This window comes from Haliotis asinina, chromosome 16, assembly GCF_037392515.1.
Source record: "Haliotis asinina isolate JCU_RB_2024 chromosome 16, JCU_Hal_asi_v2, whole genome shotgun sequence".
Lineage (NCBI taxonomy): Eukaryota > Metazoa > Mollusca > Gastropoda > Lepetellida > Haliotidae > Haliotis > Haliotis asinina.
In genome coordinates, this window is record NC_090295.1 from 40824226 (window position 1) to 40850426 (window position 26201).

A 26201-nucleotide genomic window follows, 5' to 3' on the forward strand; every position below is an offset into this window, starting at 1 on the left:
ATGTTTATCTTGGTGCTGCTGGCGACACTAGTCGCCCTTTCGTTGAGCGATCTTACCGTAAACATCGGCAACCACTGGCCTGGGGGGTTCCAGGTTCGAGCCTGTATACCTATTACTACAGAGCTGCATACGTGGAAGGTCCACGTCAAGTTTGACCAGACTATTCAAAGCCTTGAGGTTTGTTCATCAAAGATAAATAAATGAATGACAATTGACTAATGATATTGTCTAATATCCATACCTGCTCAGGGGCGTTTCACAGAAAGATTACAAACTGATTAAAAACGGTGAGGTTTTGTAGTAAATGCTAAGATTACAAAAAAGTACACATTTTGTTTAGGTAGCTGTAAGAACCGCTCTGTGAGATACATGTGTCATTAACTGATTCGTCTCGTCTTTGTTAATCTGATATATTACGAGTAGAGTAAAACAAACGAAATTAGTCGGAGACACATAAATAGTTACCTGAATCTCCTACTCAGTGTACAATCAGCTATTTCCGCTGCAAACAGACATGTGAAGTGACTCGAATCCACTGTAAGCTGCCACTACTAGCTTTCCTTTACCTCGATCAATTAAAATGTCCCAATATGACGTATCTCCTGTGTGTTTGAAATCTGTATAGTTAAAAACAAGCCAAAAAGCAGAGAGATGTAAAAGTGGCCTTTCGGACGGCAAATGTTCCGATGTGGTTTGGCATGTACTAATACGTGCTTCCCCTGAGTCTGTCTGTAGAACGCATCGTGTTCAGGAACATATCGCACTGGTGAAATGCCTTGTCAGGACCATGCCAGTGAGTGAGTGAATTGAGTATTACGCCGCACTCCAGCTGTATGGCGGAGGTCTGTAAATAATCGAGTCTGGACCAGACAATCCAGTGGTCAACAACATGAACATCGATCTGCGCAATTGGGAACCGATGACATGTGTCAGCCAAGTCAGCGAGCCTGGACACCCGATCCCGTTAGTCGCCTCTTACGACAAGCATAGTCGCGTTTTACGGCAAGCATGAGATGCTGAAGGCCTACTCTACCCCGGACCTTCACGGGTCACCATGCTAGTGACTGTGAGCTCGAGTCCACCTGTTGTCATCACGATGTGTGAAATAGAGCAACTATCTACGATTTAATCATCACTCCGAGCGTGATGTCTGCCACCCAAAGCTGACATATCGTGATATAGCTGACAAAAAAACCGTTCTGCTTAAAACGATGTTAGGACAAAACAAATGCAATCGCAGGAACGTGTGAAAATATACATAATGCCATAATTGTTTACTGTCCGCAGACGGGTACGGCGGATGTCCATATGGAGGACGGGGGAATGGAGTTTGTCCTCTCCAACAAACAATGGAATGCCGATGAACATGTAGGCGATAAACTTTGTTTGGACTTAGTGGCTAGAACAACTGGTGACATTCAGCCTAAAGTGACAATGTATGTAGAAGGGATGAACAGCACAGGTACCATAGGAAACCCTTCCAACAACAACAATAACAACAACAACAATAACAACAACAACAACCAGCAGACTGCTGCAACACCGGGTGTCACAGTGACTGTCCCAATATCTACGAATGTCAGTAAGTAGCGTGTGTACTCTCTATACCTATAAGCAAACACAAATCAAATACGAGTTTCATGTACCATTCAAAACGTCATGGCCAGAGAGTATTTACTCTTGATCGTCTGCTGAAGCAGATTCTACTGGCGTAAGATGACAAATAACAGAATATGTGAATGGATTCCTAAACGTATATGATGAGACCAGATGTCTATGAAGAAACGAAGATTACCTTCCTGTACAAGACATGTTTGGATACGTTACAGTCATATAACCAGAACGTATAGTCCTATAGATACGATCTACAAGTATCAATGACTGTCTGTTCCTGAAGCACAGTTGTTCCTGTTTCATTATGTTGTCTTGGGTAATTATTGACCTGCCTGATTTCCGCGGTACATTTCCACTGGCAATAAACATAATCTGTGTGGAACTAGTCACACTAGGAACTGTTCATTGCTGTCAGAGACAAGAGTTTTAACTCCATCCATCCTTGTGGCAAAGGGACCCGTCCAGATCAGAACTAAAGACTCTCCAATCGCACCTGTCGCAGCAAGGCTTAGATGTACAGTGATGCACAATATATTTGCGGCACGACATCCTGAACGACATCATTTACACTACTGAGGTTTGCCATCACTCTGTTGCATGCTCTAGGTACAGGCATTGGAGGTGGGGAAGAGATCACCACAAACGACATGCAGATCTACAATGACTGGGGGAACAGGTTTGAAGCCGAGTTTTCCTTCACTGCTACTGAAAACATAGAAGGCTGGGAGGTGGCTATTAATTTCTCAGAGCCGGTGGATAAACTGGACGTAAGTTTACCACAGGATTGTCATGGGAACATGGCGTGTCTTTGGTTACTGTCAGTCTTCAGTATCGCTTCATGTGAATTTCTGATTATAGGTCAGTCGATCATAGTATCCTTCACATACACACACATATCTATGTTGTTAGTAGACAGAATAAATAAACTTTTTTTACACAGAGATGCCAGGATTTCAACTTCTGTACTGTGTATGACGGAAGGTCAGCAGTCTACGCCTTGTCCATATATTATATATATATATATAGGTGCCGAGTGTAACATGAATGCCATTCGTTGTTATGTCCATTGAATCAATACGTTGCTTCTGGTAAACCATTGTATCCTTACTGTACGATTGTACTTAAGTATATTGTATGTTTTGCTATAACGGTTCATTCTGTTCACCTAACGATGTCAAATCGATTGTTACTATGTTACAGCTCTGGATAGCCGATGTGTACAAAAAGTCTGCAGATGGCAAAAACTGGATTGTCATCAACAAGCAAGACAGGGTATTCTACTCAAAGGGGGAGACTGTGAAACTCCGCTTCTTTGGCAACACACAGGCGTCATCCGCCCCCACTGCTGTCGCAACACTCACCAACCTCGGCCACGACGACAATGGATTTCCAAATGTAAAGAACAGTAAGTAGGAGGAGGGTCGGGATCAACACCTGCTGAAACGTCCTATGTCGGGGAATACGTTCCTTGACGACCGGATTTATCCGTAATTCCGTGACTCAATTAACAGCTTGCACAAATAGTAAATATAAACATAAACACCTGAAACATAGGAAAATGGTCAACAGAATATACATGTTATCAATGTTTGCCTCACACTGAATAGCCGGAGGCACCAAGTACAACTACGACGAGGTCCTCTACAAGTCCATCCTGTTCTACGATGCCCAGAGGTCAGGCAAACTTCCGACCGACAACCCCATCCCCTGGCGAGGAGATTCCGCCCTTGGAGACAAGGGAGATAATGGGGAGGACCTCATTGGAGGATGGTATGACGGTAAGTAACCTCACTACAACTGTCTCCTTCTTCGGTAAGCCTTGGCTTTGTCTGATTCGTCCTTTTCTTACAAAGTCTCGTATACATAACGCAAACATGAGAATGGCGCAGAACCGGTAGATGAATCAGTGTCACGAACTATCACGAACTTACATCTAATTTAAACCCAAATCGCATGGCAAAGCGTGAAGTTTTAACTGTTGGCACATCATTTAATGCTGAATGCAACGTTGACCTTCAAATACTGAGGTATGAAATAGGAGAGAGCATCAAGTAGTTTTGGCTCGTCATTCAATAAAGAATGTTCATGGTGTTAAACCGTATTGTGACAGGTTTGTGATATCCGGATTTGGATTGATCTTCATCAATCCATGCTTGTAGCTTAGAAGGCAAATGACGGGATCACTTAGTCACAGATGACTTGACTAATGCATATCATCGTATTTCAGTTGTGTGGATCAATGCTCATTATGTCAATCACTTGATTGTCTGGGCTACACTCGATTATCTTCATGTAGCTGAAAATGTGACGTGTATCTGAAAGTATGCTAAAAGCAAACAAACACTGAGGTATATCCTGACTGTGTGTCATATAAGACAAAACGGAGAAGGGACGGTTTTTACCGTGATCCAACTATAGACTTCGTGTTCTTAATAAGAAGCAAAAGTGTGCTGTTAGTGAATCGCTCTTTGTCTCCCTAGCTGGTGACCACGTCAAGTTCAACCTCCCCATGTCGTGGTCCACCACCATCCTCACTTGGAGTCTGCTGCAGTGGAAGGAGGCGTATGTGGAGTCCGGTCAATATGACAACATGCTGGACAGCATCAAGTGGCCTCTCGACTATCTCCTGAAGTGCCACACAGCCAAGGACGAACTCTACGTACAGGTAACTCCCTTAAACTTCTTACGTGCAGGTGAATCCCCTGGGGCTCTATGTGCAGCTGAGTATCCAAGAATTCTATGTACAGGTGAGTCAACTGGAATTCTATGTAAAGGTGAGTGTCCTGAAATGCAATGTACGGGTGAGTCTAGTACTTGCCACCCAAATGCCTTTTGAAGTGCTACGAAACCAGAAAAGATACAACGAGCCCCATGCTTAGTGTAGCAAAATGTAGAGCCACTGAATTGATAATTATGTCACTGTGGCACCTGTATGAAATAAGGCCCGTCCGAACGCCTGAGATGGAAGGTCTATATTTACAGCTAGCCAGCTCGATGGTCTGCTAAAATTGTAGATGTTCCATTCATCTAGGTAAATTCACCATATCTATATCCATATAAATCGGAAGTTACTTATCCTTCATCACATTATAATGAAAGAATCCACATTTTCTCCATTATATTGCGAGTCTTGTGAATCATAGGTTGGAAACGGAGGGGCAGACCACAGTTTCTGGGGTCGACCAGAAGACATGAAAATGGCAAGACCCGCGTTTAAGATCACCCCGTCAAAACCCGGAAGTGACGTAGCTGGACAAACAGCAGCTGCCTTTGCTGCAGGATCGATGGCTTTTAAGGACAAAGGTTGTCAAGTTTTCGTTCATCAACTACACATACTTAAGAGAAATATTGTAATTCTTTAACCAAAATATTTCTGTTATTGTGTGGAGTTCTTGATTTTCTACATGAAGTTTGTTTGGGCATATGTTTTCTTTCTGCACAGACGCAAATTACTCCAAGACACTTCTGGACCACGCCGTACAGCTGTATGACTTCGCCATGGCCAACAAGGGACGATACAGCCAGAGTGTTCCAGCTGCCGCCCAGTTCTATCCGTACGTCATATGTTCCTTACTAAGTTGGGATATCCTGATATTGATTCATCGGCTAGAGATACTGTGTATCCGTTTACCATTTAACGAGACTAAACAAATATGTATCTGTACACAGGTCCACGAACAACACAGACGAGCACGCCTGGGCCGGGCTGTGGCTGTATCAGGCAACAGGAGACCCTAAATATTTGACTGAGGCCGAGAAATATCACCAGCCTGGGGAGGCCTGGGGCATGAGCTGGGATGACAACCAGGCGGGCAATAATGTAAGTTTAACAAAGCAGATAATTTGAATGTTGATATACATGGGTTTGGACTACACTCGTCATCGATTTTCATTATCTAAACTATTTCTGTTAGCAGAAAAAAACAGTGGCTTAGGGTTGGAAAGCGTAAGTAATCAGCTTCAGTAGAGCAGAGAGACCAACTGTCTTTCGATTGTGATGTTAGCATTGGATTGTCCGTTCATCGTTGAGATTAGTCACCACAGTCGAGCTTATACAATGTTCAGTTTATCTGTTATTTTACACACCATTTCAACTTTAATGCATTCTGCAGGTTCTGTTCTACAAGCTGACCCGTAAAGACATCTACAAACAAGACCTGGAGGACACGTTCGAGAAGTACTGGTTCCCCAACCAGGTCATTAAGTACACACCTAAAGGACTGGCGTGGAGGCTGCAGTGGGGGTCTCTCAGATATGCATGTAGGTCTATTGTGTCAGATATACCTGATGGTCTAATGTCTCACATATTCCTGTTGGTCTAATGTCTCAGATATACATGTTGGTCTAATGTCTCAGATATTCCTGTTGGTCTAATGTCTCAGATATACCTGTTGGTCTAATGTCTCAGATATTCCTATTGGTCTAATGTCTCAGATATACATGTTGGTCTTTTGCTAGGATATGCTGTTTTTTCCTATTCATGTGTATTCATGGTGCTATACGTATATCACCTGTAAGGACTGCTTCATTGAACTTATCATTGATTATTGTTTTTAGAGCCCTTGCCTAAACTTTAAAAATCCGTAAAACGCCTCTAGAAGCAGTTGTTTCTATATGACTGAATGTACTTTTAGCCAACATGGCGTTAGCTGCTCTGATGGCCGCAGAGGCAGGAGTGAATCCGGAAAAGTACCGAGAGTGGGCCATGAGTCAGATCCATTATGCTCTTGGAGACACTGGATTCAGCTATCTGATTGGGTTCGGCAAGAACTACCCACACAGTCCCCATCACAGATCAAGGTAGGCAGGACCTGAGACAATATTCTTGGGTGCATCACACATGGGTGCATCTTTCTTAACGTGTACTTCACTATACGTCACATATGTGGATCCTCAATAGAACAAGAATATAATGCAATACGTAAAGGAACACCCAATTTCTTACAAATCAAGAATAAAGAGAACATGTCTTAAAAGTCCTTGTAACTTTTCCATGTATCAAGATAAATGAATGACTTGAATGAGATCAGTACCAATGTTCGAACATCTCAAAATCATGCCTTGATTTTTTTAAAGAATGGACGAGGGATAAAAATGCCCCAGATCACTTTTTCAACAGAAATTGTTCTATGAACAATGAAACAAATTGACAAGTACAGTTGAATTATTTGAAACTTTTCACATGTCCTTATAAACAAACGATTTAGGTATAAAATGGCTAAATGAATTTTATCATGGTAGCTGTTATCGGGGTACAGGGGTCAAAATTTTGAATTGATGTTAAATGTTCCCATATGGGAACACTGGTAGGATCACATTTAAAATCACATTAATTTCATTAATAGAGAAGAAAAACAACGAATGATTTGTTCATTTCTTTATTTCGAATGATCTGTTGTGTCCTATTTATAAAGGCAATTTATTAATTTATGTTAGAGAACTTTCTGTCCTATTGACATCTTGGCAATGTCCAGTAAGAGCATGTTGAATATGCGGACCTCGCCTTTGATATGTCTTGCATGCATCTCAAGTACACTGTTGTCAGGCTCTCCATTTATCTCGTTGCCTTTGGTTTGGTACCTCCTGATATCCTGGCGCAAATCAGAAGAGTCACCAGGTTCTCCACCGGTAACACAGCCCTTCTCACACAATGAGTAATGCAGAAGGTAGAAGTGTTGGGGAGTTTACATGTTTTCCGGGAAATTCTTTATGGGGTCGACTAGGCATCGTTTTCTGAGAGAAGCCTCATTGACTGTCTGGGCAGCGTGGAAATGGGGCAAGAGCCCTGAGCTAATGAGAAGCCTTACCAGCCTGACTGTACTTCTCTCAGATGCATATTTATTTAATCTGTAAAACGTAATTTATAGTCTTCAAAAAACAAACTCAACACATTTATGAGGTGACTTAGTGAATATAACTGATTCAAACATAAATTTGTTGCTCAATTACAGTACAGTCATCACTTTACAAATTTCCAAAACATGATTGTCCACTAAGTGTTTGCTAAAACCACAGAGGGCTATCAAAGCCATTTGGTAAGTGTAAAATGTAGGTGTCTGGTGTGATCACCATGAGCTTCGATAACAGTTTGGCTGTGGTGACCCACAGAAGAAAGAGTATGCCGAATGCTGTCTTGAGGAATGTTTTGACTGTTGAAGTGCTGTGCATAGTCCTTGTAGTGTCTGAGGTGGGGGATTACGCCGGAGAAGAGACTTCCATAGATGTTCAACTGCGGGACACATTTTGTGATGGAGTAAGTTAACACCTGAACATTGTTTTGATGGAGGAAGTCCTGTCAAACACGTGCAACCTGTGGTTGACAATTGTCATGCTCCAAAGATCCACCGTTGACTTTGATGAAGAGAACGGCGTGACTTTGAGGTGATCGTCTCGCAAAAGAGTCTGGCTTCCCATAATTATTGCACACTGTCTGGACAGAGCTTCAGTGGTGTTCAGGGATATAGATTGCTGTGGATGATGCGGCCATGCTGTTTGAGCAAGGACGTCTAAATCAGATGTGATGATCCTGGGCAGGGTGATAACGCTTGGTCGACCTGATCTGGATTTGTCATCAACATTCCCAGTATTATTGTATGGACTGTCTGGACACACTGAAGAGCCTTGCCACTACTTGCTGCAATGCCCGTTCTTGTAAACGGCCGATGACATTGTGGCCTTAAGCTACTGTCGGTCTTTTCATTCTCTTGTCGTTTGAAGTGGCTTAAAGCAATGCAGGTGGAGCACTATTGATGTGGCTTTTTAAAGCCTAGTCATAGGCTTCAGCACAAGATGATTCACAGTTTCATGTAGGGTGCGTTTTAGCGATTTACTAGAGACGTGAGTGTAAATTTACGTTTTTGTAAACATTTTGTCGTCGGCGATCACTCCCCAACATGTTGGGATTCAGCATACATTGGTTTGTGTCAAATATTTTCCTAAAATTCAAATTGTTCTTATGCCAAGTTTAGTTTTTTGAAGAGCATATTTCTGTAGCGCTTTATCTTCCAGATACGGCCTCATTGTGGATGATCGACCTTAAGGCTATACATTTCACCTTCAGCTCCTGTCCATGGCCACCAGCTCCTTGTGGACCCCAGGTGATGTCGAGCCACGCCCCTAATGTCCACACCCTGTACGGAGCTCTGGTAGGAGGACCAGATAGCAGCGACGGCTACAAGGACGACCGTTCCAACTACGTGAACAACGAGGTGGCCTGTGACTACAACGCCGGCTTTCAGGCCGCTGTTGCAGGTGCGTGATGTTCCAGTAGCAATACATAACTTTTCAAGGATCAGTTAGAATTATGTTGTGAAATCTTTCGTTATGTTTGATGTTTGCACACAAGTGATTAAATCATCATTTGTTTTAGAATCGGATTGAAATAATTGCATAATCAATCTACTTCCGGTTTTGAAATCTTGTCCGAGGGGGTTGACCAATATCACCAAGTACGATGGTTTGGATAGATAGAACAGACTTAAACCTCCTAATTGGACTATAAGCAGAAACAGTGATCATTGATATTTTTTGTTTTAGGTCTGAGGTCTTTGGTCACGAGAAAGGTTCATCCTGAACAGCTGACGAACTCCTAAATTGAATATTCGTAGTAAACCGATATAATTACATATGCTGTGTTTTTCGTTGCTCATACATTGTAAGCAGAGGTTTTGAGGCAGAAAGTCGACTATTTGGTTTTTTTCTAATGAAACACCTGGATGGCCTCATTATACAGAGGACAGGTATTACCTAATTCCGGAGGTCACAGACCCTCTCCACGTTGATAAAGAACATGGAAAGTTCTAGTTTGTACGACTCATTACTGAGGGGGCTCACCTGAATTTACAAAGACAAATACTTCTAGAATTTGACATATGATATTTATAGATTATCCGGTTTAGTGCACTTTTGAAGAAAAGGATGCTTCAAGTCTGAATAGCATCACAATGTCATTTGGCATTGCCGAACTCACATCACCTCACAGACAGAGTATTGCTTTTATTGTTCCGGTGGGTTTGACACAAAACGCGTGTGTTCGTTGCCTCATGAGACTTTTAGACAAATTAGTCGTTTTTAAAATGAATGAAGTTGAAAACAAAGCAATCAATGCTCACCGACTCTGTAACACTAGCCGTAAAATGTCACTGGCTGAGCAACGTCGTATGTAGCCAAAATTAAAATGGATCCCCGATTAAAAGTGAAAGGAATCATAGTGTTACAGTGCATATATAGTAAGTTATCCCATCCCCCACTTTATTTCTTTTTTCTCACAAAATAACATCACCATACACATTGTACTATTAAAAATATCTGCAATACATTAAAAAATACAATAAAAAACAATTTTCTTACAAAACACAAATACCCTTTACTAAGTAGGGCGAAACAGTCTAACTCAGTAGGGTGGGCAGTAAATTCATGTTGGTATGGTAAAAACCTACATATGAATACATCATGAAACTGCAACAAACAGGTTTGATGGTTGAGCATTTCGGTCTTCCGGAGCTTCCACTGGCTCTTGGTTTACCGGGTCTCCTGGACAGTTGGGGGCTCCTGGACTGCATTGCTTCCTCAGTTTCCGTGGGTTCTGGTTCTGCCATGGGTTGCTGGGCTCTTGGTGGTTCCTGGATTGTGGGGCTTCCAGATCTGCCATGGGTTCTGGAGTTGCCGGGGCTTCCTGGGCTCTTGAGGCTCTGTGCTCCCATTGTGATGGTTCAGTTCGGGTGTATTGAACACCTGTATTTCACTCACAATCATCAATGAATTCAGAAGATTACGAGATGGAGTTATCAGACAACCATATCAACTTACAACTTCAATTATTTTGATTCTGTTTTACTACTTCGTCAAGTTGTTGGGTAAGGAAGTCCTCCCAGGAACTGTTGTTAAATGACTGCACATTCAACTTGTATCAGATGCTAAGTATCAGACATTTAAAAGTTGGAAAAGACTTAGCAGTTGTTGAGAAGGACCAGGAAGACGGTGGTGTTGACTTGTAGTGGTACAATATCGATATTCCTGTTATTCCTGTTCCACATTTGGTCAAGATGTAATAGTTCGATCGTTATATAGGACATAGTTTTACCATAATGTCTATTTTTATCCGAAATGAGAGATTGTTTTACCACAATGTCTATTCAATTTTTATGTGAAATAGGAACAAACATTATACTTAAATGGGCACGAAAAGTCTCTAAATATTGAGACATTATTTGTCTTTAAACCTTGGAGTTCGAATAAAATTGTTTCTGTCCGTGTTCGAATGAATTATTCATATTATGCTACCTACGTCCTCCAGTTTCTGCAGTTATTGATTTTCTGTGAATGATTTAAAACCACTGAAGCACAAAAATGTGTTTCCGATCTGTTTCTATAGATTGTCAACATTTAAAGAGGTCAGAGAGTCTTGTAAATACATTTCTGAATTCGTGAGTTGAGACACACCGATATTGCATGGATCGTAACACAAAATATATACAATCTAACTTGAAAGTATTTTAGTTTTGAAATCCTAGAGTAACATATCATTTATTTTTTCACGTTTTCTCACATGCAAATGGACCTGCTTATTGACTTTTAGTGACTAAGCAGTGCGTGGCGTCATTGCATCACAATAGCACTGGCGTCACGTAGAAATTACAACTTAATAAGTGAGTGAGTTGAGTTTTACGCCGATTTAACAATATCGCGACAGGGAACACCAAAAATGGGTGTCATACATTTGCCCATATGTGGGATCAAACCAGCGTCTTCGGTGTGATGAGAGAACACTTTAACCACAAGGCTACACCACCACCGCAGATGCGTACAATGGAGTTCAACAATGTACAGTCAGACCTAGTTTATCCGAACACTTTGGTTTTTTATTGAATTGTTCGGATATACGAATCATTCGGATGTCGGAATCAAGACCTTGGCGGTCGGCTACATGTGCATAACATAACATGAATTACATTGGCTTGAAAAAGTCTTTGATTGATGGCTGTTGGCGGGCAGCGGAGTTGTTATTTGCTGCTTGAAATGTTAATAACAGTTCCAGATTTGTGATGTCGAAGTGATAAATCAGATCTTCGATGTGAGATCTCACCTGGTGTGACGTCAATGTTTGCAGTATGTTTCCTGCATCCATGGGTTGTACGTGTTCGGTTGTGTTGGGTGGCAAGATGGACAGTAACATTTTTCAGTTTAAGATTCTTGCAGTTGTGACTCGTCGCATTGTCAAGAACCAATATCACCCGCCTTCCACGTGATCTCATCTGTCGGTCAAAAAACAGCAGCCAATCACGAAAGAGATCTGTCTTCTGCATAAGGACTGACACCCCCAGTCGTCATTATTTATGCTTACCCAATCAACGATTCGACTCAGTGTAAACGCAGTGTCAAACTTTAATTGTTTCTTCTCTAATTAACCTACACGCCCGGTGATAAATACATGTCTTCAATAATAAAGTAGCTTGACACACAATGAATTGGCAAGCGGCAGACATAATAGGCTTTGTTTTGATATCTCTCCGACAACAAAGGTAGAAGCAGTGATCACCGTTAATAAGCGGTAAACATCCGACATCTTGCCGATGTCACCTTTGGTGTTCGGATACACGAGGCAAATTTGTACACATTTAGATGTTTCGTTAGCAAAACTGACCTTTCGGATACGGAAGCCGAACATTCGGATATACGAGGTAAATTGTCACTAGAAAAATTCGTTTTTTGTGAAGAATGCTCGGAAACCGGGTATTCGGATATCTGAAGTTCGGATATACGAGGTAGGACTGTACTCAGTGTGCTGCAGATAAAGCAGTATTCTCCATATTTTCTGTCTCCAATACTTAATATTATACAGATTGTAAATCGGGTCTTTCTCCATTCGAAATGAATAATAGGGGAATTGTCCGGTTATTGGGTCTGTCTTTTAGTAGAAGATGATCCTCTAAAAGATCAAAGGCGGCGACTGTACTTTATGATACCGTAAACTGTACATTTCAAGTTACACCAAAACGGACAAATGTACTAGATTTACTCTTATACGTGTAGTCATACATGTATCTTACGGAAAATCTTATCAAATCCATGGCGACTTTCGTCCCCATTTTCAACTCGCGTGCTTGAAATGAGACGATCCATTCTCTTGAGTTATGTGATAAACATGCTCTCGTGACCAACGAAGGTGTGCCTATAAACATATTTCTTTACTCTAAATATTTAAAAATTCTCAAAATTATACCAAGGTCAGAGCTATGTTGCTAACGGCAGCCACGGTGCACGTGGACAGCTGACGCTATCAGCGTACTGGTAACCTCGGCGACTATGTCTCGAATCTGGAATGTACACAAGCAGCATACACTGGTTATCGACATCCACGAAAACTTGTAAACGTCAACATCACACAAACCACAAACATTGGCTCGAATGCATGTAAAACAAATGCATGAAACGTGAATCACACAGTAGTGATGGATCACTGAACATCAGTGACGAGTGATTTCGCGAAACTGGTAAACAAAAACAAATACCCAAGCACTGAGTGAGTGAATGGGTAAAGAAGTGTAAAAACCTCGTGCAAATATCATAGTAAGGATGTTTGTGGTCAAGACCCAGTGCTTCATTTCATAAACCGGATCACTGACTGCAGTGCTTCATGTCATTTTAGGGTCATTAACTGCAGTGCTTCATGCCATTTACCGATCACTGACTGCAGTGCTTTATGCCATTTCCCGATCACTGACTGTACTTCATGTCACCTCCGGATCATTGACTGCAATGTTTCATGTCATTTGCAAATCATTAACTGCAGTGCTTCCTGTCATCATCCCTGGTTCATTGACTGCAGTGATCTTGTCATCCCCAGATCACTGACTGCAATGCTTCATGCCATGCCAAATGCTACGACATTATTTGCAAGTGGAACAAAGGCCATTGTATGTTCTTACAAGAGATGAAATAAGTCTAATCTAATGTTTGACATTTCATGACATAATCTACTAGTATTTGGTGTTACCACTCTTATATCACAAATCTTGAAAACATATCATTTGAAATATTAATTTATCAAATAGTGCACTAAATATTACTAATTAAAAATATATATTCTGTGACATGTACAGTTCAAGTCTGACCTTTCAGTAGTTACTTTATCAACGTCACTATAGAGTCAAGATTCATATTACCCATATTAAATCATTGTAAACATGTTTCATTCCATGAGATACCATATCCAAGTAATACAACATATTAATAATGCCAACCGTAAGTCTATATTCCAGGATGCACAGTTCTCTCTGGAGGTCTTCTTTTTCTTTGGGGGCAGTCCCTGGCCAGCACTATATTGTAGCATTTTCACTTTAGTAATCTGTGACCTCCCAAGCAAGAATTTTATTACCTCGAAAACGTTGGGGTGGACCTTTCCAACAAGCTTCTTTAACCTTCCATGCCAACCAGTCTGTTATTTCTTCTGCGCCTGTCACGTTCATGGTGGCTCGATTCTCGAAGGTTATTGTTAAGTTAAGTTCATTACTTCTCTGTGAGAAATTTACAGTGTTGTGTCTTGATGATAAAATCGTAGACGGATTCAACTATTTTCTGATTTTCACAGTGACTAAGTTCTTTGTGTCCGTTCATGATTGTATCCATGCTATAACTCTTAACATAAAAATACATATTAGTTCGTATCTGAATATAGTTATCCCAAGTGGAAAAGTAGTGTAGAACGTTTTCACTCTGATATCCACAAGACCAATATGGACTGTCTATTACATGCATGATATACTTAGGTTTAGGTTTAGGAACGTGAAATCGAACTCTCTTAACTTTGATTGGGACATTGTGAAAATGATACAAGCTGTTGGTACAACTTGGTGGTATTTATACAATATGTAAGACATGTATGTCTCAGCACTGGCTGAGTGAACACATTAATTAACAGTTACATAAACTCAAATTGAAATCGTATTCCACAACATAGTAAAGAACTGCGCAACACCCAGTGACTTAATCCCGTATAACACAGGCAACAACAAAATTCTACTTCCCGTGGAACACCCCCATACTCACCATCTCACCCATCCCCTCCCAAATCAATATGTTTCCCATGGGTTACTATGTGCACGGCTTGGATCAGGTTATTGTTTGATGACAGAACTGCAGGAATATTACTGACATTACCATGGATACCAGGAAGTCTGGGAAAGACCAACACTGTAACCCTGTCCCATGTCCGAAGACACTGTTCATGGACTGAGTGATAAAAAAACCACTAAAACAGCTGTACAAAAACTCAACAGCTGCCTATCACTTTCTGGCTAAACTAGACGCCCCGTTTTCAGGACGCGGGCACCTAAAAGTAAAACAGACAACATAAAATATGAGATAGTTCTAGAATCAATAAATATCTGCTACAGGCCGCAATTTAATTTCTTGAAACAAACTTAAGTCTGAGTTTTGACTACAGTTAGAGTTTTTACTCAGTTATGAGAAAGACTGAGCTGAAATGGACATTAAATATAAACGCTGAAGACAGTTGGGGTTTTGTGGATAAATTACGTTAGTTTTTTTTTTGACAGTTTGACATTGAGTTAAAACTTAAGTTTGTTTCGAGAAATCGGGACCTTAACTCTGAAATGTCCAGATTATGAACTGGTTCAAAGTGTCCTGATGAAATAGTGAATGCCACAGCTGGGTGAGATGCTAATTCTGAAGCTGTCCCAGGTCGTGCCATCTTATCGTGCGAGGAAAGTCAGAAATGGTACTGCTCCTAGGCGTTTACCTATTTCTATAAGACCTAAGTGCTCGGGTTTGTCCGTATGTTACGAGATACAAAATTGAGGTGGGGTATGTTCAGACAGATAGTTCGGCAAATCAATGCTACTTGAAAACTCTAGCATTTAATGACATTCTTTATACAAACTAAACATGTGACCTTGACATCTTTTGGCGTGAAACGTTTTTGCTAGACAGCACCTTTCGTATGTCGGCCAAGTACTTTTAAAAATGACGTGTGAGTAATACGGTTGTCGTCTTTTGTAGGAATGTCATGGAAGTAGTCCATGATTAAGGAATAACGAAAATAGCTTCTTTATCTATAATTGTTACATAGGGTAGACCACACCACCTGCCCAGGTACCACACACGGGACTGGAACAAGGTAAGAGAAGCTCCACGGGACTTTGGTAATTAAACAAATTGGACAAAGAAATGTTAACGTTTTAAGAAGTAATTAACAAATGCCAACCGACCTTTTATTATGTTAATGTTCTGAGCAGTTTGGACATTGTTACAAACAGACGCATGTGGTTATAATTTCCACTTTTCATACTTCTGTCGTTATTTTACCCATAAGTACTCTTCGGGGATGTCCTGATGCAGATTCATTGGTTAAGTGACACGTCAAATTATTATATGTTTCATGTTACATTCGTAAGGGACTGATGGTTTTATATAGTATTTTCCTAAACCTACTTTCACGAAATACTGCTAAACAATGTTCTCTCAGGTGACACAATGATATGACCACTTCTTCTTGTAGTCTCACGATGCTATTACTGCTGCTGGCAACAAGTGTCGCCCTCTGCGGGGCTGACATTTCAGTCACTGTGGGCAACCACTGGGACGGCGGTTTCCAAGCCAAGACGTGCATCCCTATAACAAAAGAACTTCACTCGTGGAAGGTGCACCTGCGTTTTGATACAGAGGTTTCCAGCGTAAATGTAAGTAGCTCCGGAATCATTTGGCCCAAGGTTGTTAAACTGTTCTGTGTCTCTTGCAACATTTTCATGATCATATGATAGATTCCGTGAGGATAAGTGAGTGAGTGTAGTTTTACTCCGCATTCAGCAATATTAAAACTATATGACGACGTCTGTAAATAATCGAGTATGGACCAGACAGTCCAGTGGTCAACAGCATGAGCATCGATCTGCGCAAATAGGAACCGATTACACGTATCAACCAAGTCAGCGAGCCTGACCACCCGATCCCGTTAGTCGCCTCTTACGACAAGCATAGTCGTCTTTTATGGCAAACATGGGTTGCTGAAGGCCTATTCTAACCCGGACCTTCACAGGTCTCGGTGAGGATGAACTTACTCTAGAAACCCAAAGGTGCGGCATCAAATTACGCAGCAGCTCTTCCTCAAATAGGCCATGAACAAACTGATTGTACCTTTTCTTGGCGTGAACCGCATATATATTTCCAACAACAGTGCGGAACAGCCGACGTTCAAAAGAAGACAGGAACGGAATACATTTTATCTAACAAACAATGGAACGCTGACGAACACGTGGGGGATCAGCTGTGTCTTGACTTCGTTGCTGCGACCAACGGCGATGCAACTCCCAAGATTACTGTGACGATTGAAGGCATAGCTGGCAGTGGTTCTAGTTCCTCATCAGGCGGCTCCTCTACCGGCGGCTCCTCTTCCGGCGGAAGTGGCAGTCAGAACTCGGGTCATACCGATACAACCGTCAAGATTCCGACATCAACTAAAGTCAGTAAGTAGTGACACCTAGGACTTGTTTGTAGGTGTGCATGAGTATGAATGTGTGAGAGGGAGTGAGGGTGTGTGTGTGAGTGTGTGTCTTAGAGGGTGTGTGTGTGAATGAGAGAGAGGGGTGAGAGAGGGTGTGGGTTTGTGGGTCAGAGTGTGTATGTGAGAGGGGTTGAGGATGCCCTTGCGTGTGAGAGAGGGTGATAGAGAGAGAGAGAGAGAGAGAGAGAGAGTGTGTGTGTGTGTGTGTTTTTTTGTTCAGGCCTATGTGCGTGTGTGCGTCTATGTATGAGTCTGTCTATATGTTTGTGTGTGAGTTTCACACAGTGGCATTGCCTCTCCTTGCAAACTATGAGCAAACTACAAGAAATAAAGATACCTCTCCCACACAACCTATAGGTATATGCAATCTTTGTATGAAGAAGTTAACAGACGTTCAGCAGCTTTTCAAATAAAATAATGTTGTACACAAAATAACCTACAGAAGGAAATATTGTGTGCGGCTATTTTCGACACGCGGTAATATGCTAATGTTTATCAATACATACTGACATGGTCCAAAATTCACCTTCAGCTCACGATGGTATCGGGGGCGGAGAAGTGGCTACAACCACCTCCATGAAAGTTTTCAACGACTGGGGTAACAGGTTTGAGGCCCAGTTCGAGTTCCCGGTCACCGAGCGAATTGAAGGATGGAAAGTGGACATTCATTGGTCTACTACCGTTGACAAGATGGACGTAAGTACCAACATGGTCTCACCGTGTAATCTGTCTTCCGAGAAAGAAGAGGGAGACATGTAGCTTAAGTGGTAACCGATCCTTTGAGTCATGAATCTTTACGCATCATACTTTTGCATAGTTCCATCAGACATTATGCGTTAAGCAACGAACAGACAACTGCCATTTTGTTAAAATTGTGTAGTGCAGGAAATGCGTAGATAAATATATACGTGCAGACACATATAACACGCTGGATAGTGTATGTCCACAACTGACTTCATCACGTCGAGATCATACACACACACACACACACACACACACACACACACACACACACACACACACACACATACATACATACATATACATATATATATATATATATATATATTGCGTCCTTAGGTATCAAGTGCTATCATCGGGCATAAATCAGCGGATGGCAAATCTTGGACTTTGATCAACAGACAAGACAGGGTCTTCTTTACTAAAGGCAGCACCATCCAGCTGCGGTTCTTTGCTAACCACGCCGGCACGAAAACTCCTACTGCCACCGCCACACTAACCAACCTGGGGCACGACGATGGAACTTACCCGGCTATTAAGAACAGTCAGTCCATATTTCGTCCTGTACAATTGACGCGAGAGCAGGTTACATTTCACAGTGATAACACTAATGTACAATATGTTCCAGTCAGATTGTGAAATCAGACATTTCGTGCAATGACTAAGAGGGTCAGCCATTTCACGTCATTTTACGTCAACAATCAATATGCCTCAGTCATTTCATGAAATTCCATTTCATCTCTATGTGGTGGACAGGGAATTGTGGGTTGTGACTGCTCTTGACACAGTAAGTGACAAACAAACAGGTGCAAATGCTTCAAACCCAGGCTGAAGTATAACAATCGCTGTTACAATAGTTTTAACAGTTATTGACGTTGAAATTGTGATCCACTCTTGCAGATTAAAAACATTAATGAACTCACTTAAGTATATTGAGTGATGTCACACAAAATGAGGCTAAATGGCGGACCCTTTTGGTAATTTCACTAAATGACTGAATTTCTTAGTCAGTTCACAAAATGACTGATCTCACGGCCTGACTGAAACATATACATGGAAATGTAGGTGAGAATGTTTCTGTCCGTGTCGTCGCTTTATGGCTGGTATGATGCCGTTGACACCTGAAATTGTAAATTCCGTGGAATATGATGGCAATGTACACACCACACCAAACAAGGACACCTTGTCCTGGAACGTGTGCTTTGGACAGAAAAGATAAACGAAAGTCTTTGTCAAATCCTTTCCCGGTACAAATCGCCTTACACATGTATATTCAAAACTGTGTTATGGTTTGGAGCAAAACAAAAGTCAAGTCAATTTGGGCATGATATAGCTTCTTTAATTTAATTGGTTCTTTAAACTATTGGTTCCTTTCGGTGGTTTTTATATTATCCACTTTTATGCGTTAATAGTTGCACTAGTGGCCTTGTGGATGGTATCTTTAGCAGAGTACAACGCTATGTTTTAACAGCTGGAGGCACCAAATACAACTATGATGAAGTCTTGTTCAAGTCCATCCTGTTCTACGAGGCTCAGAGATCCGGGAAACTCCCAGCGTCCAACAGGATTCCCTGGAGAGGGGACTCAGCGTTAGGAGACAAGGGGGCCAAGGGGGAGGACCTCACTGGAGGATGGTATGACGGTAAGCACCAAGAAGAAGGTAGGAAATGAGGAGAGGTCCAACCTTAAGACACAGGGAGAAATGATCAGGACCTCACTGGAACTAGGTGATTGTAAAGATGGTGTGGAAAAACGTACAGAAGGGTGGGGGTGAGTGAAGTCTCTTCCTTTGCGAACAGGGCAAGAAATGGGCAGGACCTCATGAGAACCGGGGGGTCATTTGACGGTTTCAACTACTGTGTGGAAGGATAGGAAAGAAATGGGAAGGGTCTCACAAGAACTAGGGGATGGTTATGATTGTGTGGATGACTACAGAAGGCTGTTGGTGAGGAAAGGCTTCGCAAGAAATCTGCAGAAAGTCTCACAAGAGGGGTGAGTTTGAGTGTCACGTACTGTCATGATCAGTACGTTAGCTGAACCACAGTGGTTACGTAATTTCTTCTGTCACTAAACGTACGTTGGAACCTCTTCGGCTCTTTTCCTCACTGCCAGTATCCTCAATATTCCATATTCTCAGCCGGAGATCATGTCAAGTTCAACTTGCCCATGGCCTTCTCGACCACCATCTTAACATGGAGTCTGATCCAGTGGAAGGACGCCTACCAGAAGTCAGGCCAGCTGGACCATATGTACGACTGTATCAAGTGGCCGTTGGACTACCTCCTCAAGTGTCACACGGGGAAAAACGAGCTGTATGTGCAGGTGAGTGGAGGCTGGTCGCATCTGACATTAATAATGGTGTATTTATTCATTAACATACTGATAAAATATCAGTCATAATAACACCAATATCCCTAACTTATTTTGTCCAGTATGCAATGAGTATTGAACTCATGCTACTCTGTAGTTTTGCATTTTGCTATAAAGAGAAATTCCATCGAGGACTCAGATATGTACCATGTTGATAAGTGTACGTTATCATTAAGGTCGGAAACGGAGACGCTGATCACAACTACTGGGGAAGACCCGAAGACATGACAATGGCCAGACCAGCCTTTAAAATAACCGCGAGCAGTCCCGGAAGTGACGTAGCTGGACAAACTGCCGCTGCAATGGCCGCTGGCTCAATGGCTTTCAAGGACAAAGGTATTTGGTTATGTATTGTCTTTTTTCTGTGAACATAGAATTTCCTATTATTAGTCTATATGCAAATATCACCAAACAAACATAAAACAGATTTACGTCTTGTATGAATGTACAACGTGGACAGGATGTTCTGACACAAATATTACAGTACGGTCGCACCGTTCATAATTTATGGCTAGATGAAGGGTGTTGATGATTTACATGTAAAAGCATGTACAATGTGACTAACCCCAACCTCCAACCCCAACCCCCACCACCCCAACGCACACACACACTCCTTATGGAGTGAAACTGTTAGATGTAATAACGCTATTTATAAAGAATCAAAGAATCCTGCAAACTCCCGACTTCCAAATTGAGAAGCCAGACGTTAAGTGCCAGAGGCAGAAAACAAAGAATTCGTGGCCTTGTATTTGGGGAATCAACATGAGAACCCACATAAAAATACTAGAAATCAGACTTCGACTGTAGGTCGTCTTCCTCGAGTCAAGAAAACGCCATAGAATTTCACGTTTATCAAGACTATATTGTGCACGCGTGCAAAGTCAGGCATGGTTGTTCTCATTGACTAATGGTATTCAGAGTATAAACACCCCACCCAGGTCACAACACAACTAAGTGAATCACACTGACACCAAATCTACACCCAGTATACAAGGTTATTCAAGTAAGTCCACGTACTCACCCAGAGGACCAGTGAAATAATGTTCACACAAGTCTTCTTGACGGGCCATAAGAAAGTCATTCTTATGTTGTGTATATGGACAGATCCCGCCTACTCCAGGACGCTCCTCTCTCATGCCAAAGACCTATATGACTTCGCCATGCAACACCAAGGACGCTACAGCCAGAGTGTCAGTGCTGCCGCCAAGTTTTACCCGTAAGTTGTAAAATACATATGGCGTTAATACATATTTCACAAATGCTGGATATGATTCGTTATACGACAACCTAGAAAATATTTAATTGTCCAGGTGTTAAAATACCTGTAAAGTGTCGTGGTTTCAAAGCGCATTGCGTTATATATTATTGTGAGTATAACACTACTGATCGGCAGATCCACGAACAACACAGACGAGCACGCCTGGGCCGGCCTGTGGCTGTATCAGGCGACTGGAGACAAGAAATACCTGACTGAGGCCGAGAAATATCACCAGCCTGGGGAGGCCTGGGGAATGAGCTGGGACGACAACCAGGCAGCCAATAATGTAAGTAGCAGAAGGGGAATCCGAGAATCTTCTTAATTATGTAAGTTACAGAGAGAGAATCCGAGAATCTTTTTACATGGGTAAGTTGCAGAAGGGGAATCCGAGAGTCTTCTTTGTTTAACATTGCGTTAGTATTCCTGGGACGACAACCAGGTGACAACAATGTATGGTATTCTTTCCATGACTTACATATCAATACATTCCTTGCTTTCTGTCTTGTTTGAGTAGGGTGTCAAAATGTATGATGCCTTGGTCAAATGAAGCATTTAATAAAGGAGAGCTAACTTTAGCCTGCCTTCCTCAAAGTGGATTTACAAAAAGCACTTCACATTCCATCATTCGGGTCCTCAGTTCACCTGACTGATGTAAAATGGATCTAGCTAATATATATTTGCGACAGTTCAATGCCGAGTGTGTCTGTTTCATCTTTGAGAAATTGGTTTGAAATGCCATGGGTTCCAATAGGTGAATACTAACCTCTACAAGATAAAGTCCCTTGTCCGTACGGGGCGAAATCTGGTGTCGAGGCATCCTAGACCAAAGAGAATGAACAGAAACATTGCGAAAGTTTTTATTACTCTTAGGGACAAAAAACCCAACACAACTACTTTCGTATTATTTATACCTTTGCATGATGTTTTTGTTCACACAAGTTTGCATTCAAGGTCTTCTTCCGGTTAAAGTGAGTTAAGTGTTTAATGTCTCACCAGTATTAGTATTACTGAACATCAATATACGTGTAAAGTACGAGAATGCAAGGTGAGTTTTGATTGGCCTCCTAAAGTTGCACTTCTAATTTTCACGAATACGTACTTTGTGAGAGATCATTGATTTACACCCGATCAGATGATTCAATGAAAACATTCTTTACTGAATGCAAATGTTACTGTCTTAGGTCCCAATTTACCTGTCGTCCAGACAAACAATTAGCTTATTACATTATCCTATTTTCACACAATAACTGCAAGTCCTTCCCGTTACAGGTTCTGTTTTACAAGTTCACCAAGAAGGACATGTACAAGCAGGACATGGTAGACACATTTGAGAAGTATTGGTTCCCCAACCAGGTCATCAGGTACACGCCCAAAGGTCTGGCGTGGAGGCTGCAGTGGGGATCTCTCAGATATGCGTGTAAGTAAATACTGTATGCATGTCTGCTATATCTATATTGATAACCATAATGCATCAGCTCATGTTTTAGTAGGTTCTACTCTAAACGATCAGGCTTCAAACTGATGCCCAGCAACCGATGCTTGTGCTGAGGACAACAGGATCTCGTGGACCAGTAAAGCAGCAGATACCCGCAATTATTTACAGACCGTCGTCAAAGAACTAGAATGTTCCAGGGGGCCGCGTTAAAAATGTCAAGACTGGATTTGTTCATTTATACATAACAGCTAATCTGTCAGAAATCCTTATATCCAATTCAAAAATTAAATTGCATTCGCTCTGTATGTGGTTTGTTCAGTTAAATAATACGGTTGCACCAGACTGGTATGGGCATTATCATGTCACGGTTTCTATCGTTTTACACAAATGTCACGGTTCCCACTGTTGTACACATTGTCATGGATCCAACTGTCTTACATGGTCCTGCTAGCTCAATGTGTTGCATGTTTTACTGCAGCCAACATGGCTCTGGTGGCTTTGATGGCAGCAGAGGAAGGAATCAGTCCTCCCAAGTACCGGGAGTGGGCCATGAAACAGATCCATTATGCTCTCGGAGACACGGGGTTCAGCTACGTCATCGGCATGGGGAAGAACTTCGCCCACAGTCCTCACCATAGATCTAGGTATGTGTAGATCGACATGATTGACACGATGTGGTCTTATGGCCGCAAAGGTCCCTATCCACAAACCGTTCGTAGCGTTACGACTTGCCGTAACTCCGTGGTTTTCACTGGCTTACGAATGTCGCTACCGAATACTTTAGGATCTGACCCTGTTTATTTCAAAAATATAAGACCAGTATTACGACGGGGTTTATTAAAGAAAGCACATTTATTTTAAAGTGCATGTCGCAAGTCTCGCGTATTACAGGAAACCTAATCGCGAGAGGGTGACACTGACAATACTGAAGGTGGAACGTAGCTGCCTCTATTTGCCTATCCTCTGTTACCACCTAACATATAGTGGCATGGTTATCATAGGGAGCCATACATATACTTCTGTTGGGCTACAGTTAGAACTGTTTGGCTCATTTCACAAGATGACTGAGAGCCGAGGAGGCCGCCTGAAGAATTTGGTGTTCCAACTGGTATCACAATTTTACCGATACAATTCATCCAGCGTGAAACATTTCAAGCATTAGGGATAGTTATGATATATTAAAGGGATAGTTAATACGATGGGGCATTTTTCAATACAAAAAAACAACATTATTCCATCTGCCACAGGTATGGCAACGTTATATAGTGTCGTAGTCCACCTTACGTGTAATTAATCACAATAAATCTGTAACATCGTTACAGTAGACTGGGAGATAGAGTGGTCCCCTAGACAGTGGAAGATGGTATTCAACGCATGGTCACGCCCCACCAATTTTCTTGTTCTCTTGTCTGAAATTCAACACTAAGGGTATGAAATAAGGAATGGTTGGCACAGAGGCAGTGAAGGCAGTACTCTAGAACGCGACGTTCCAGCTCGTCTCCGATGTACAATATTATACTGACCATGAATAAGCCATCTCAAAATCCATCATGTTCCACAGTTCCTGCCCTTGGCCCCCGTCAGCTTGTGGACCCCAAGTGATGTCCAGCCATGAGCCCAATGTCCACACCCTGTACGGAGCTCTGGTAGGAGGGCCCGATAGCGGTGACGGCTACAAGGACGACCGATCCAACTACGTCAACAACGAGGTGGCCTGTGACTACAACGCCGGCTTCCAAGCCGCTGTGGCAGGTGCGTATCAAAGTAAACAATAACGTCTTCAAAGAAGAAGAATTTATACCCTAACTTGAAAACAAAAGTGCAAGTGGTAGTAGTAGTAGCAGCAGCAGTAGCAGTAGCAATGGCAGTAGTAGCAGCAGCAGCAGCAGTAGTAGTCGTAGTCGGAAGAGGTAAAGGAGTAGCAGCAGCAACAACAACAACAACAGCAGTGACAGCAGCAGCAGTAGTAGTAGCAGCAACAATAGCAGCGGCGGCAGCAGTAGCAGCAGTAGTAGTAGTGGGAAGCAAAATCTCAGGTGACTCAAGCGTTTGAGTTACGCTTTACGGAATGAACTGTGGATGAGAATGAAAGGAATGAATGGCACTGCGGAAGTTGTAACTTTAATGGATGATCGTGCTTGAAAACGGTACAAGTACATGAACCAAAACGCAGCTATTGCATCAAAGAAAAATGATCATCCAAAAGACACTCCGCTTCAAGGAATGTCTGAATCATTGGTCAGGAGTTACATGCTTGATGTTCTTTGTTATATTTGATCAGGTCTGCGTTCTCTAGCCAACAGAAATCTGCATCCAGAACAGAAAAACTGATACATGTATTAATCAATGTGAATAAAGAAAAGAAATGACAATTCTTCTCTTGTAAATAGCATTTCTAAAATATTCAAAATTACAATGATAACAACTGGTCTCCGGATTCTGCCACGCCTGTTTGCTGTCCTGCTCCGTTTCGTGTTATTCGTTGTCTTGTTTATACGTGGTGCGTGGGGTAGCCTAGTGGTTAAAGTGTTCCATGTCTGGCTTCGATTCTACATTAGCGTTAAGCCTTCTTGTGGTGTCCCTAACGGCGGCGACCGGGTAGAATAGGCCTTCAGCAACCCATGCTTGCCATAAAAGGCGACTATACTTGTCGTAAGAGGCGACTAACGGGATCGGGTGGTCAGGTTCGCTGACTTTGTTGACACATGTCATCGGTTGCCAGATGGATGATCATGTTGCTGATCACTGGATTGTCTGGTCCAAACTCGATTATTTACAGACCGATACCATATAGCTGGAATATTGCTGAGTGCGGCGTAAAACAAAACTCACACACTCACCTAAAGGCGGCGTAAATCAATACTCACTCAATGTGAAATTTGATCTCCTTATTGAACCATTTCCATGCCCATTTTGTATCGATGGTTTGCACCCTGATGTTTTAAATTCTTAATTTTTGGCGGAGGCGTGAGCATATACTCCGTGAAAACCTCAAAAATCGGTGCTTAAGAAATATGACAACGACGAAAGATTTGACATGCAGTGCAATCAATTTCTAACGTATTTTTATTAACTATCAGATACAAGCACATCCTTAACAAGCCAAGTGCCGTCAAATGGTACTATTACTGTATAGTGTGATAATATTACAGTGTCGTGCCTGACATACAACCACAAACAGAAGCGCGAGGTCGCTTCAAACGATCGAGCAGAGAGACAGTAAGGAAAACCAAATTTCAGAAGAACCGGAACTGTAGCATATC

The 26201-nt window shown here is 42.0% G+C and overlaps 1 protein-coding gene across 1 annotated transcript; it reads left to right on the plus strand.

Moving 5' to 3' along the window:
* Positions 1 to 25310, plus strand: LOC137267776 (uncharacterized). Its single transcript, XM_067802221.1, has 27 exons — positions 1 to 177; positions 1288 to 1582; positions 2221 to 2381; positions 2815 to 3019; positions 3222 to 3392; positions 4095 to 4279; positions 4758 to 4917; positions 5057 to 5168; positions 5284 to 5434; positions 5727 to 5874; positions 6249 to 6414; positions 8675 to 8865; positions 9151 to 9190; positions 15695 to 15751; positions 16133 to 16313; positions 16808 to 17096; positions 17667 to 17830; positions 18215 to 18419; positions 19347 to 19517; positions 20013 to 20197; positions 20422 to 20581; positions 21350 to 21461; positions 21639 to 21789; positions 22773 to 22920; positions 23417 to 23582; positions 24500 to 24690; positions 25220 to 25310. Exons 1-27 carry the CDS (start codon positions 1 to 3, stop codon positions 25267 to 25269), a joined length of 4392 nt encoding a protein of 1463 aa, XP_067658322.1. The 3' UTR covers positions 25270 to 25310.
* Positions 25311 to 26201: the final 891 nt, after the last annotated feature.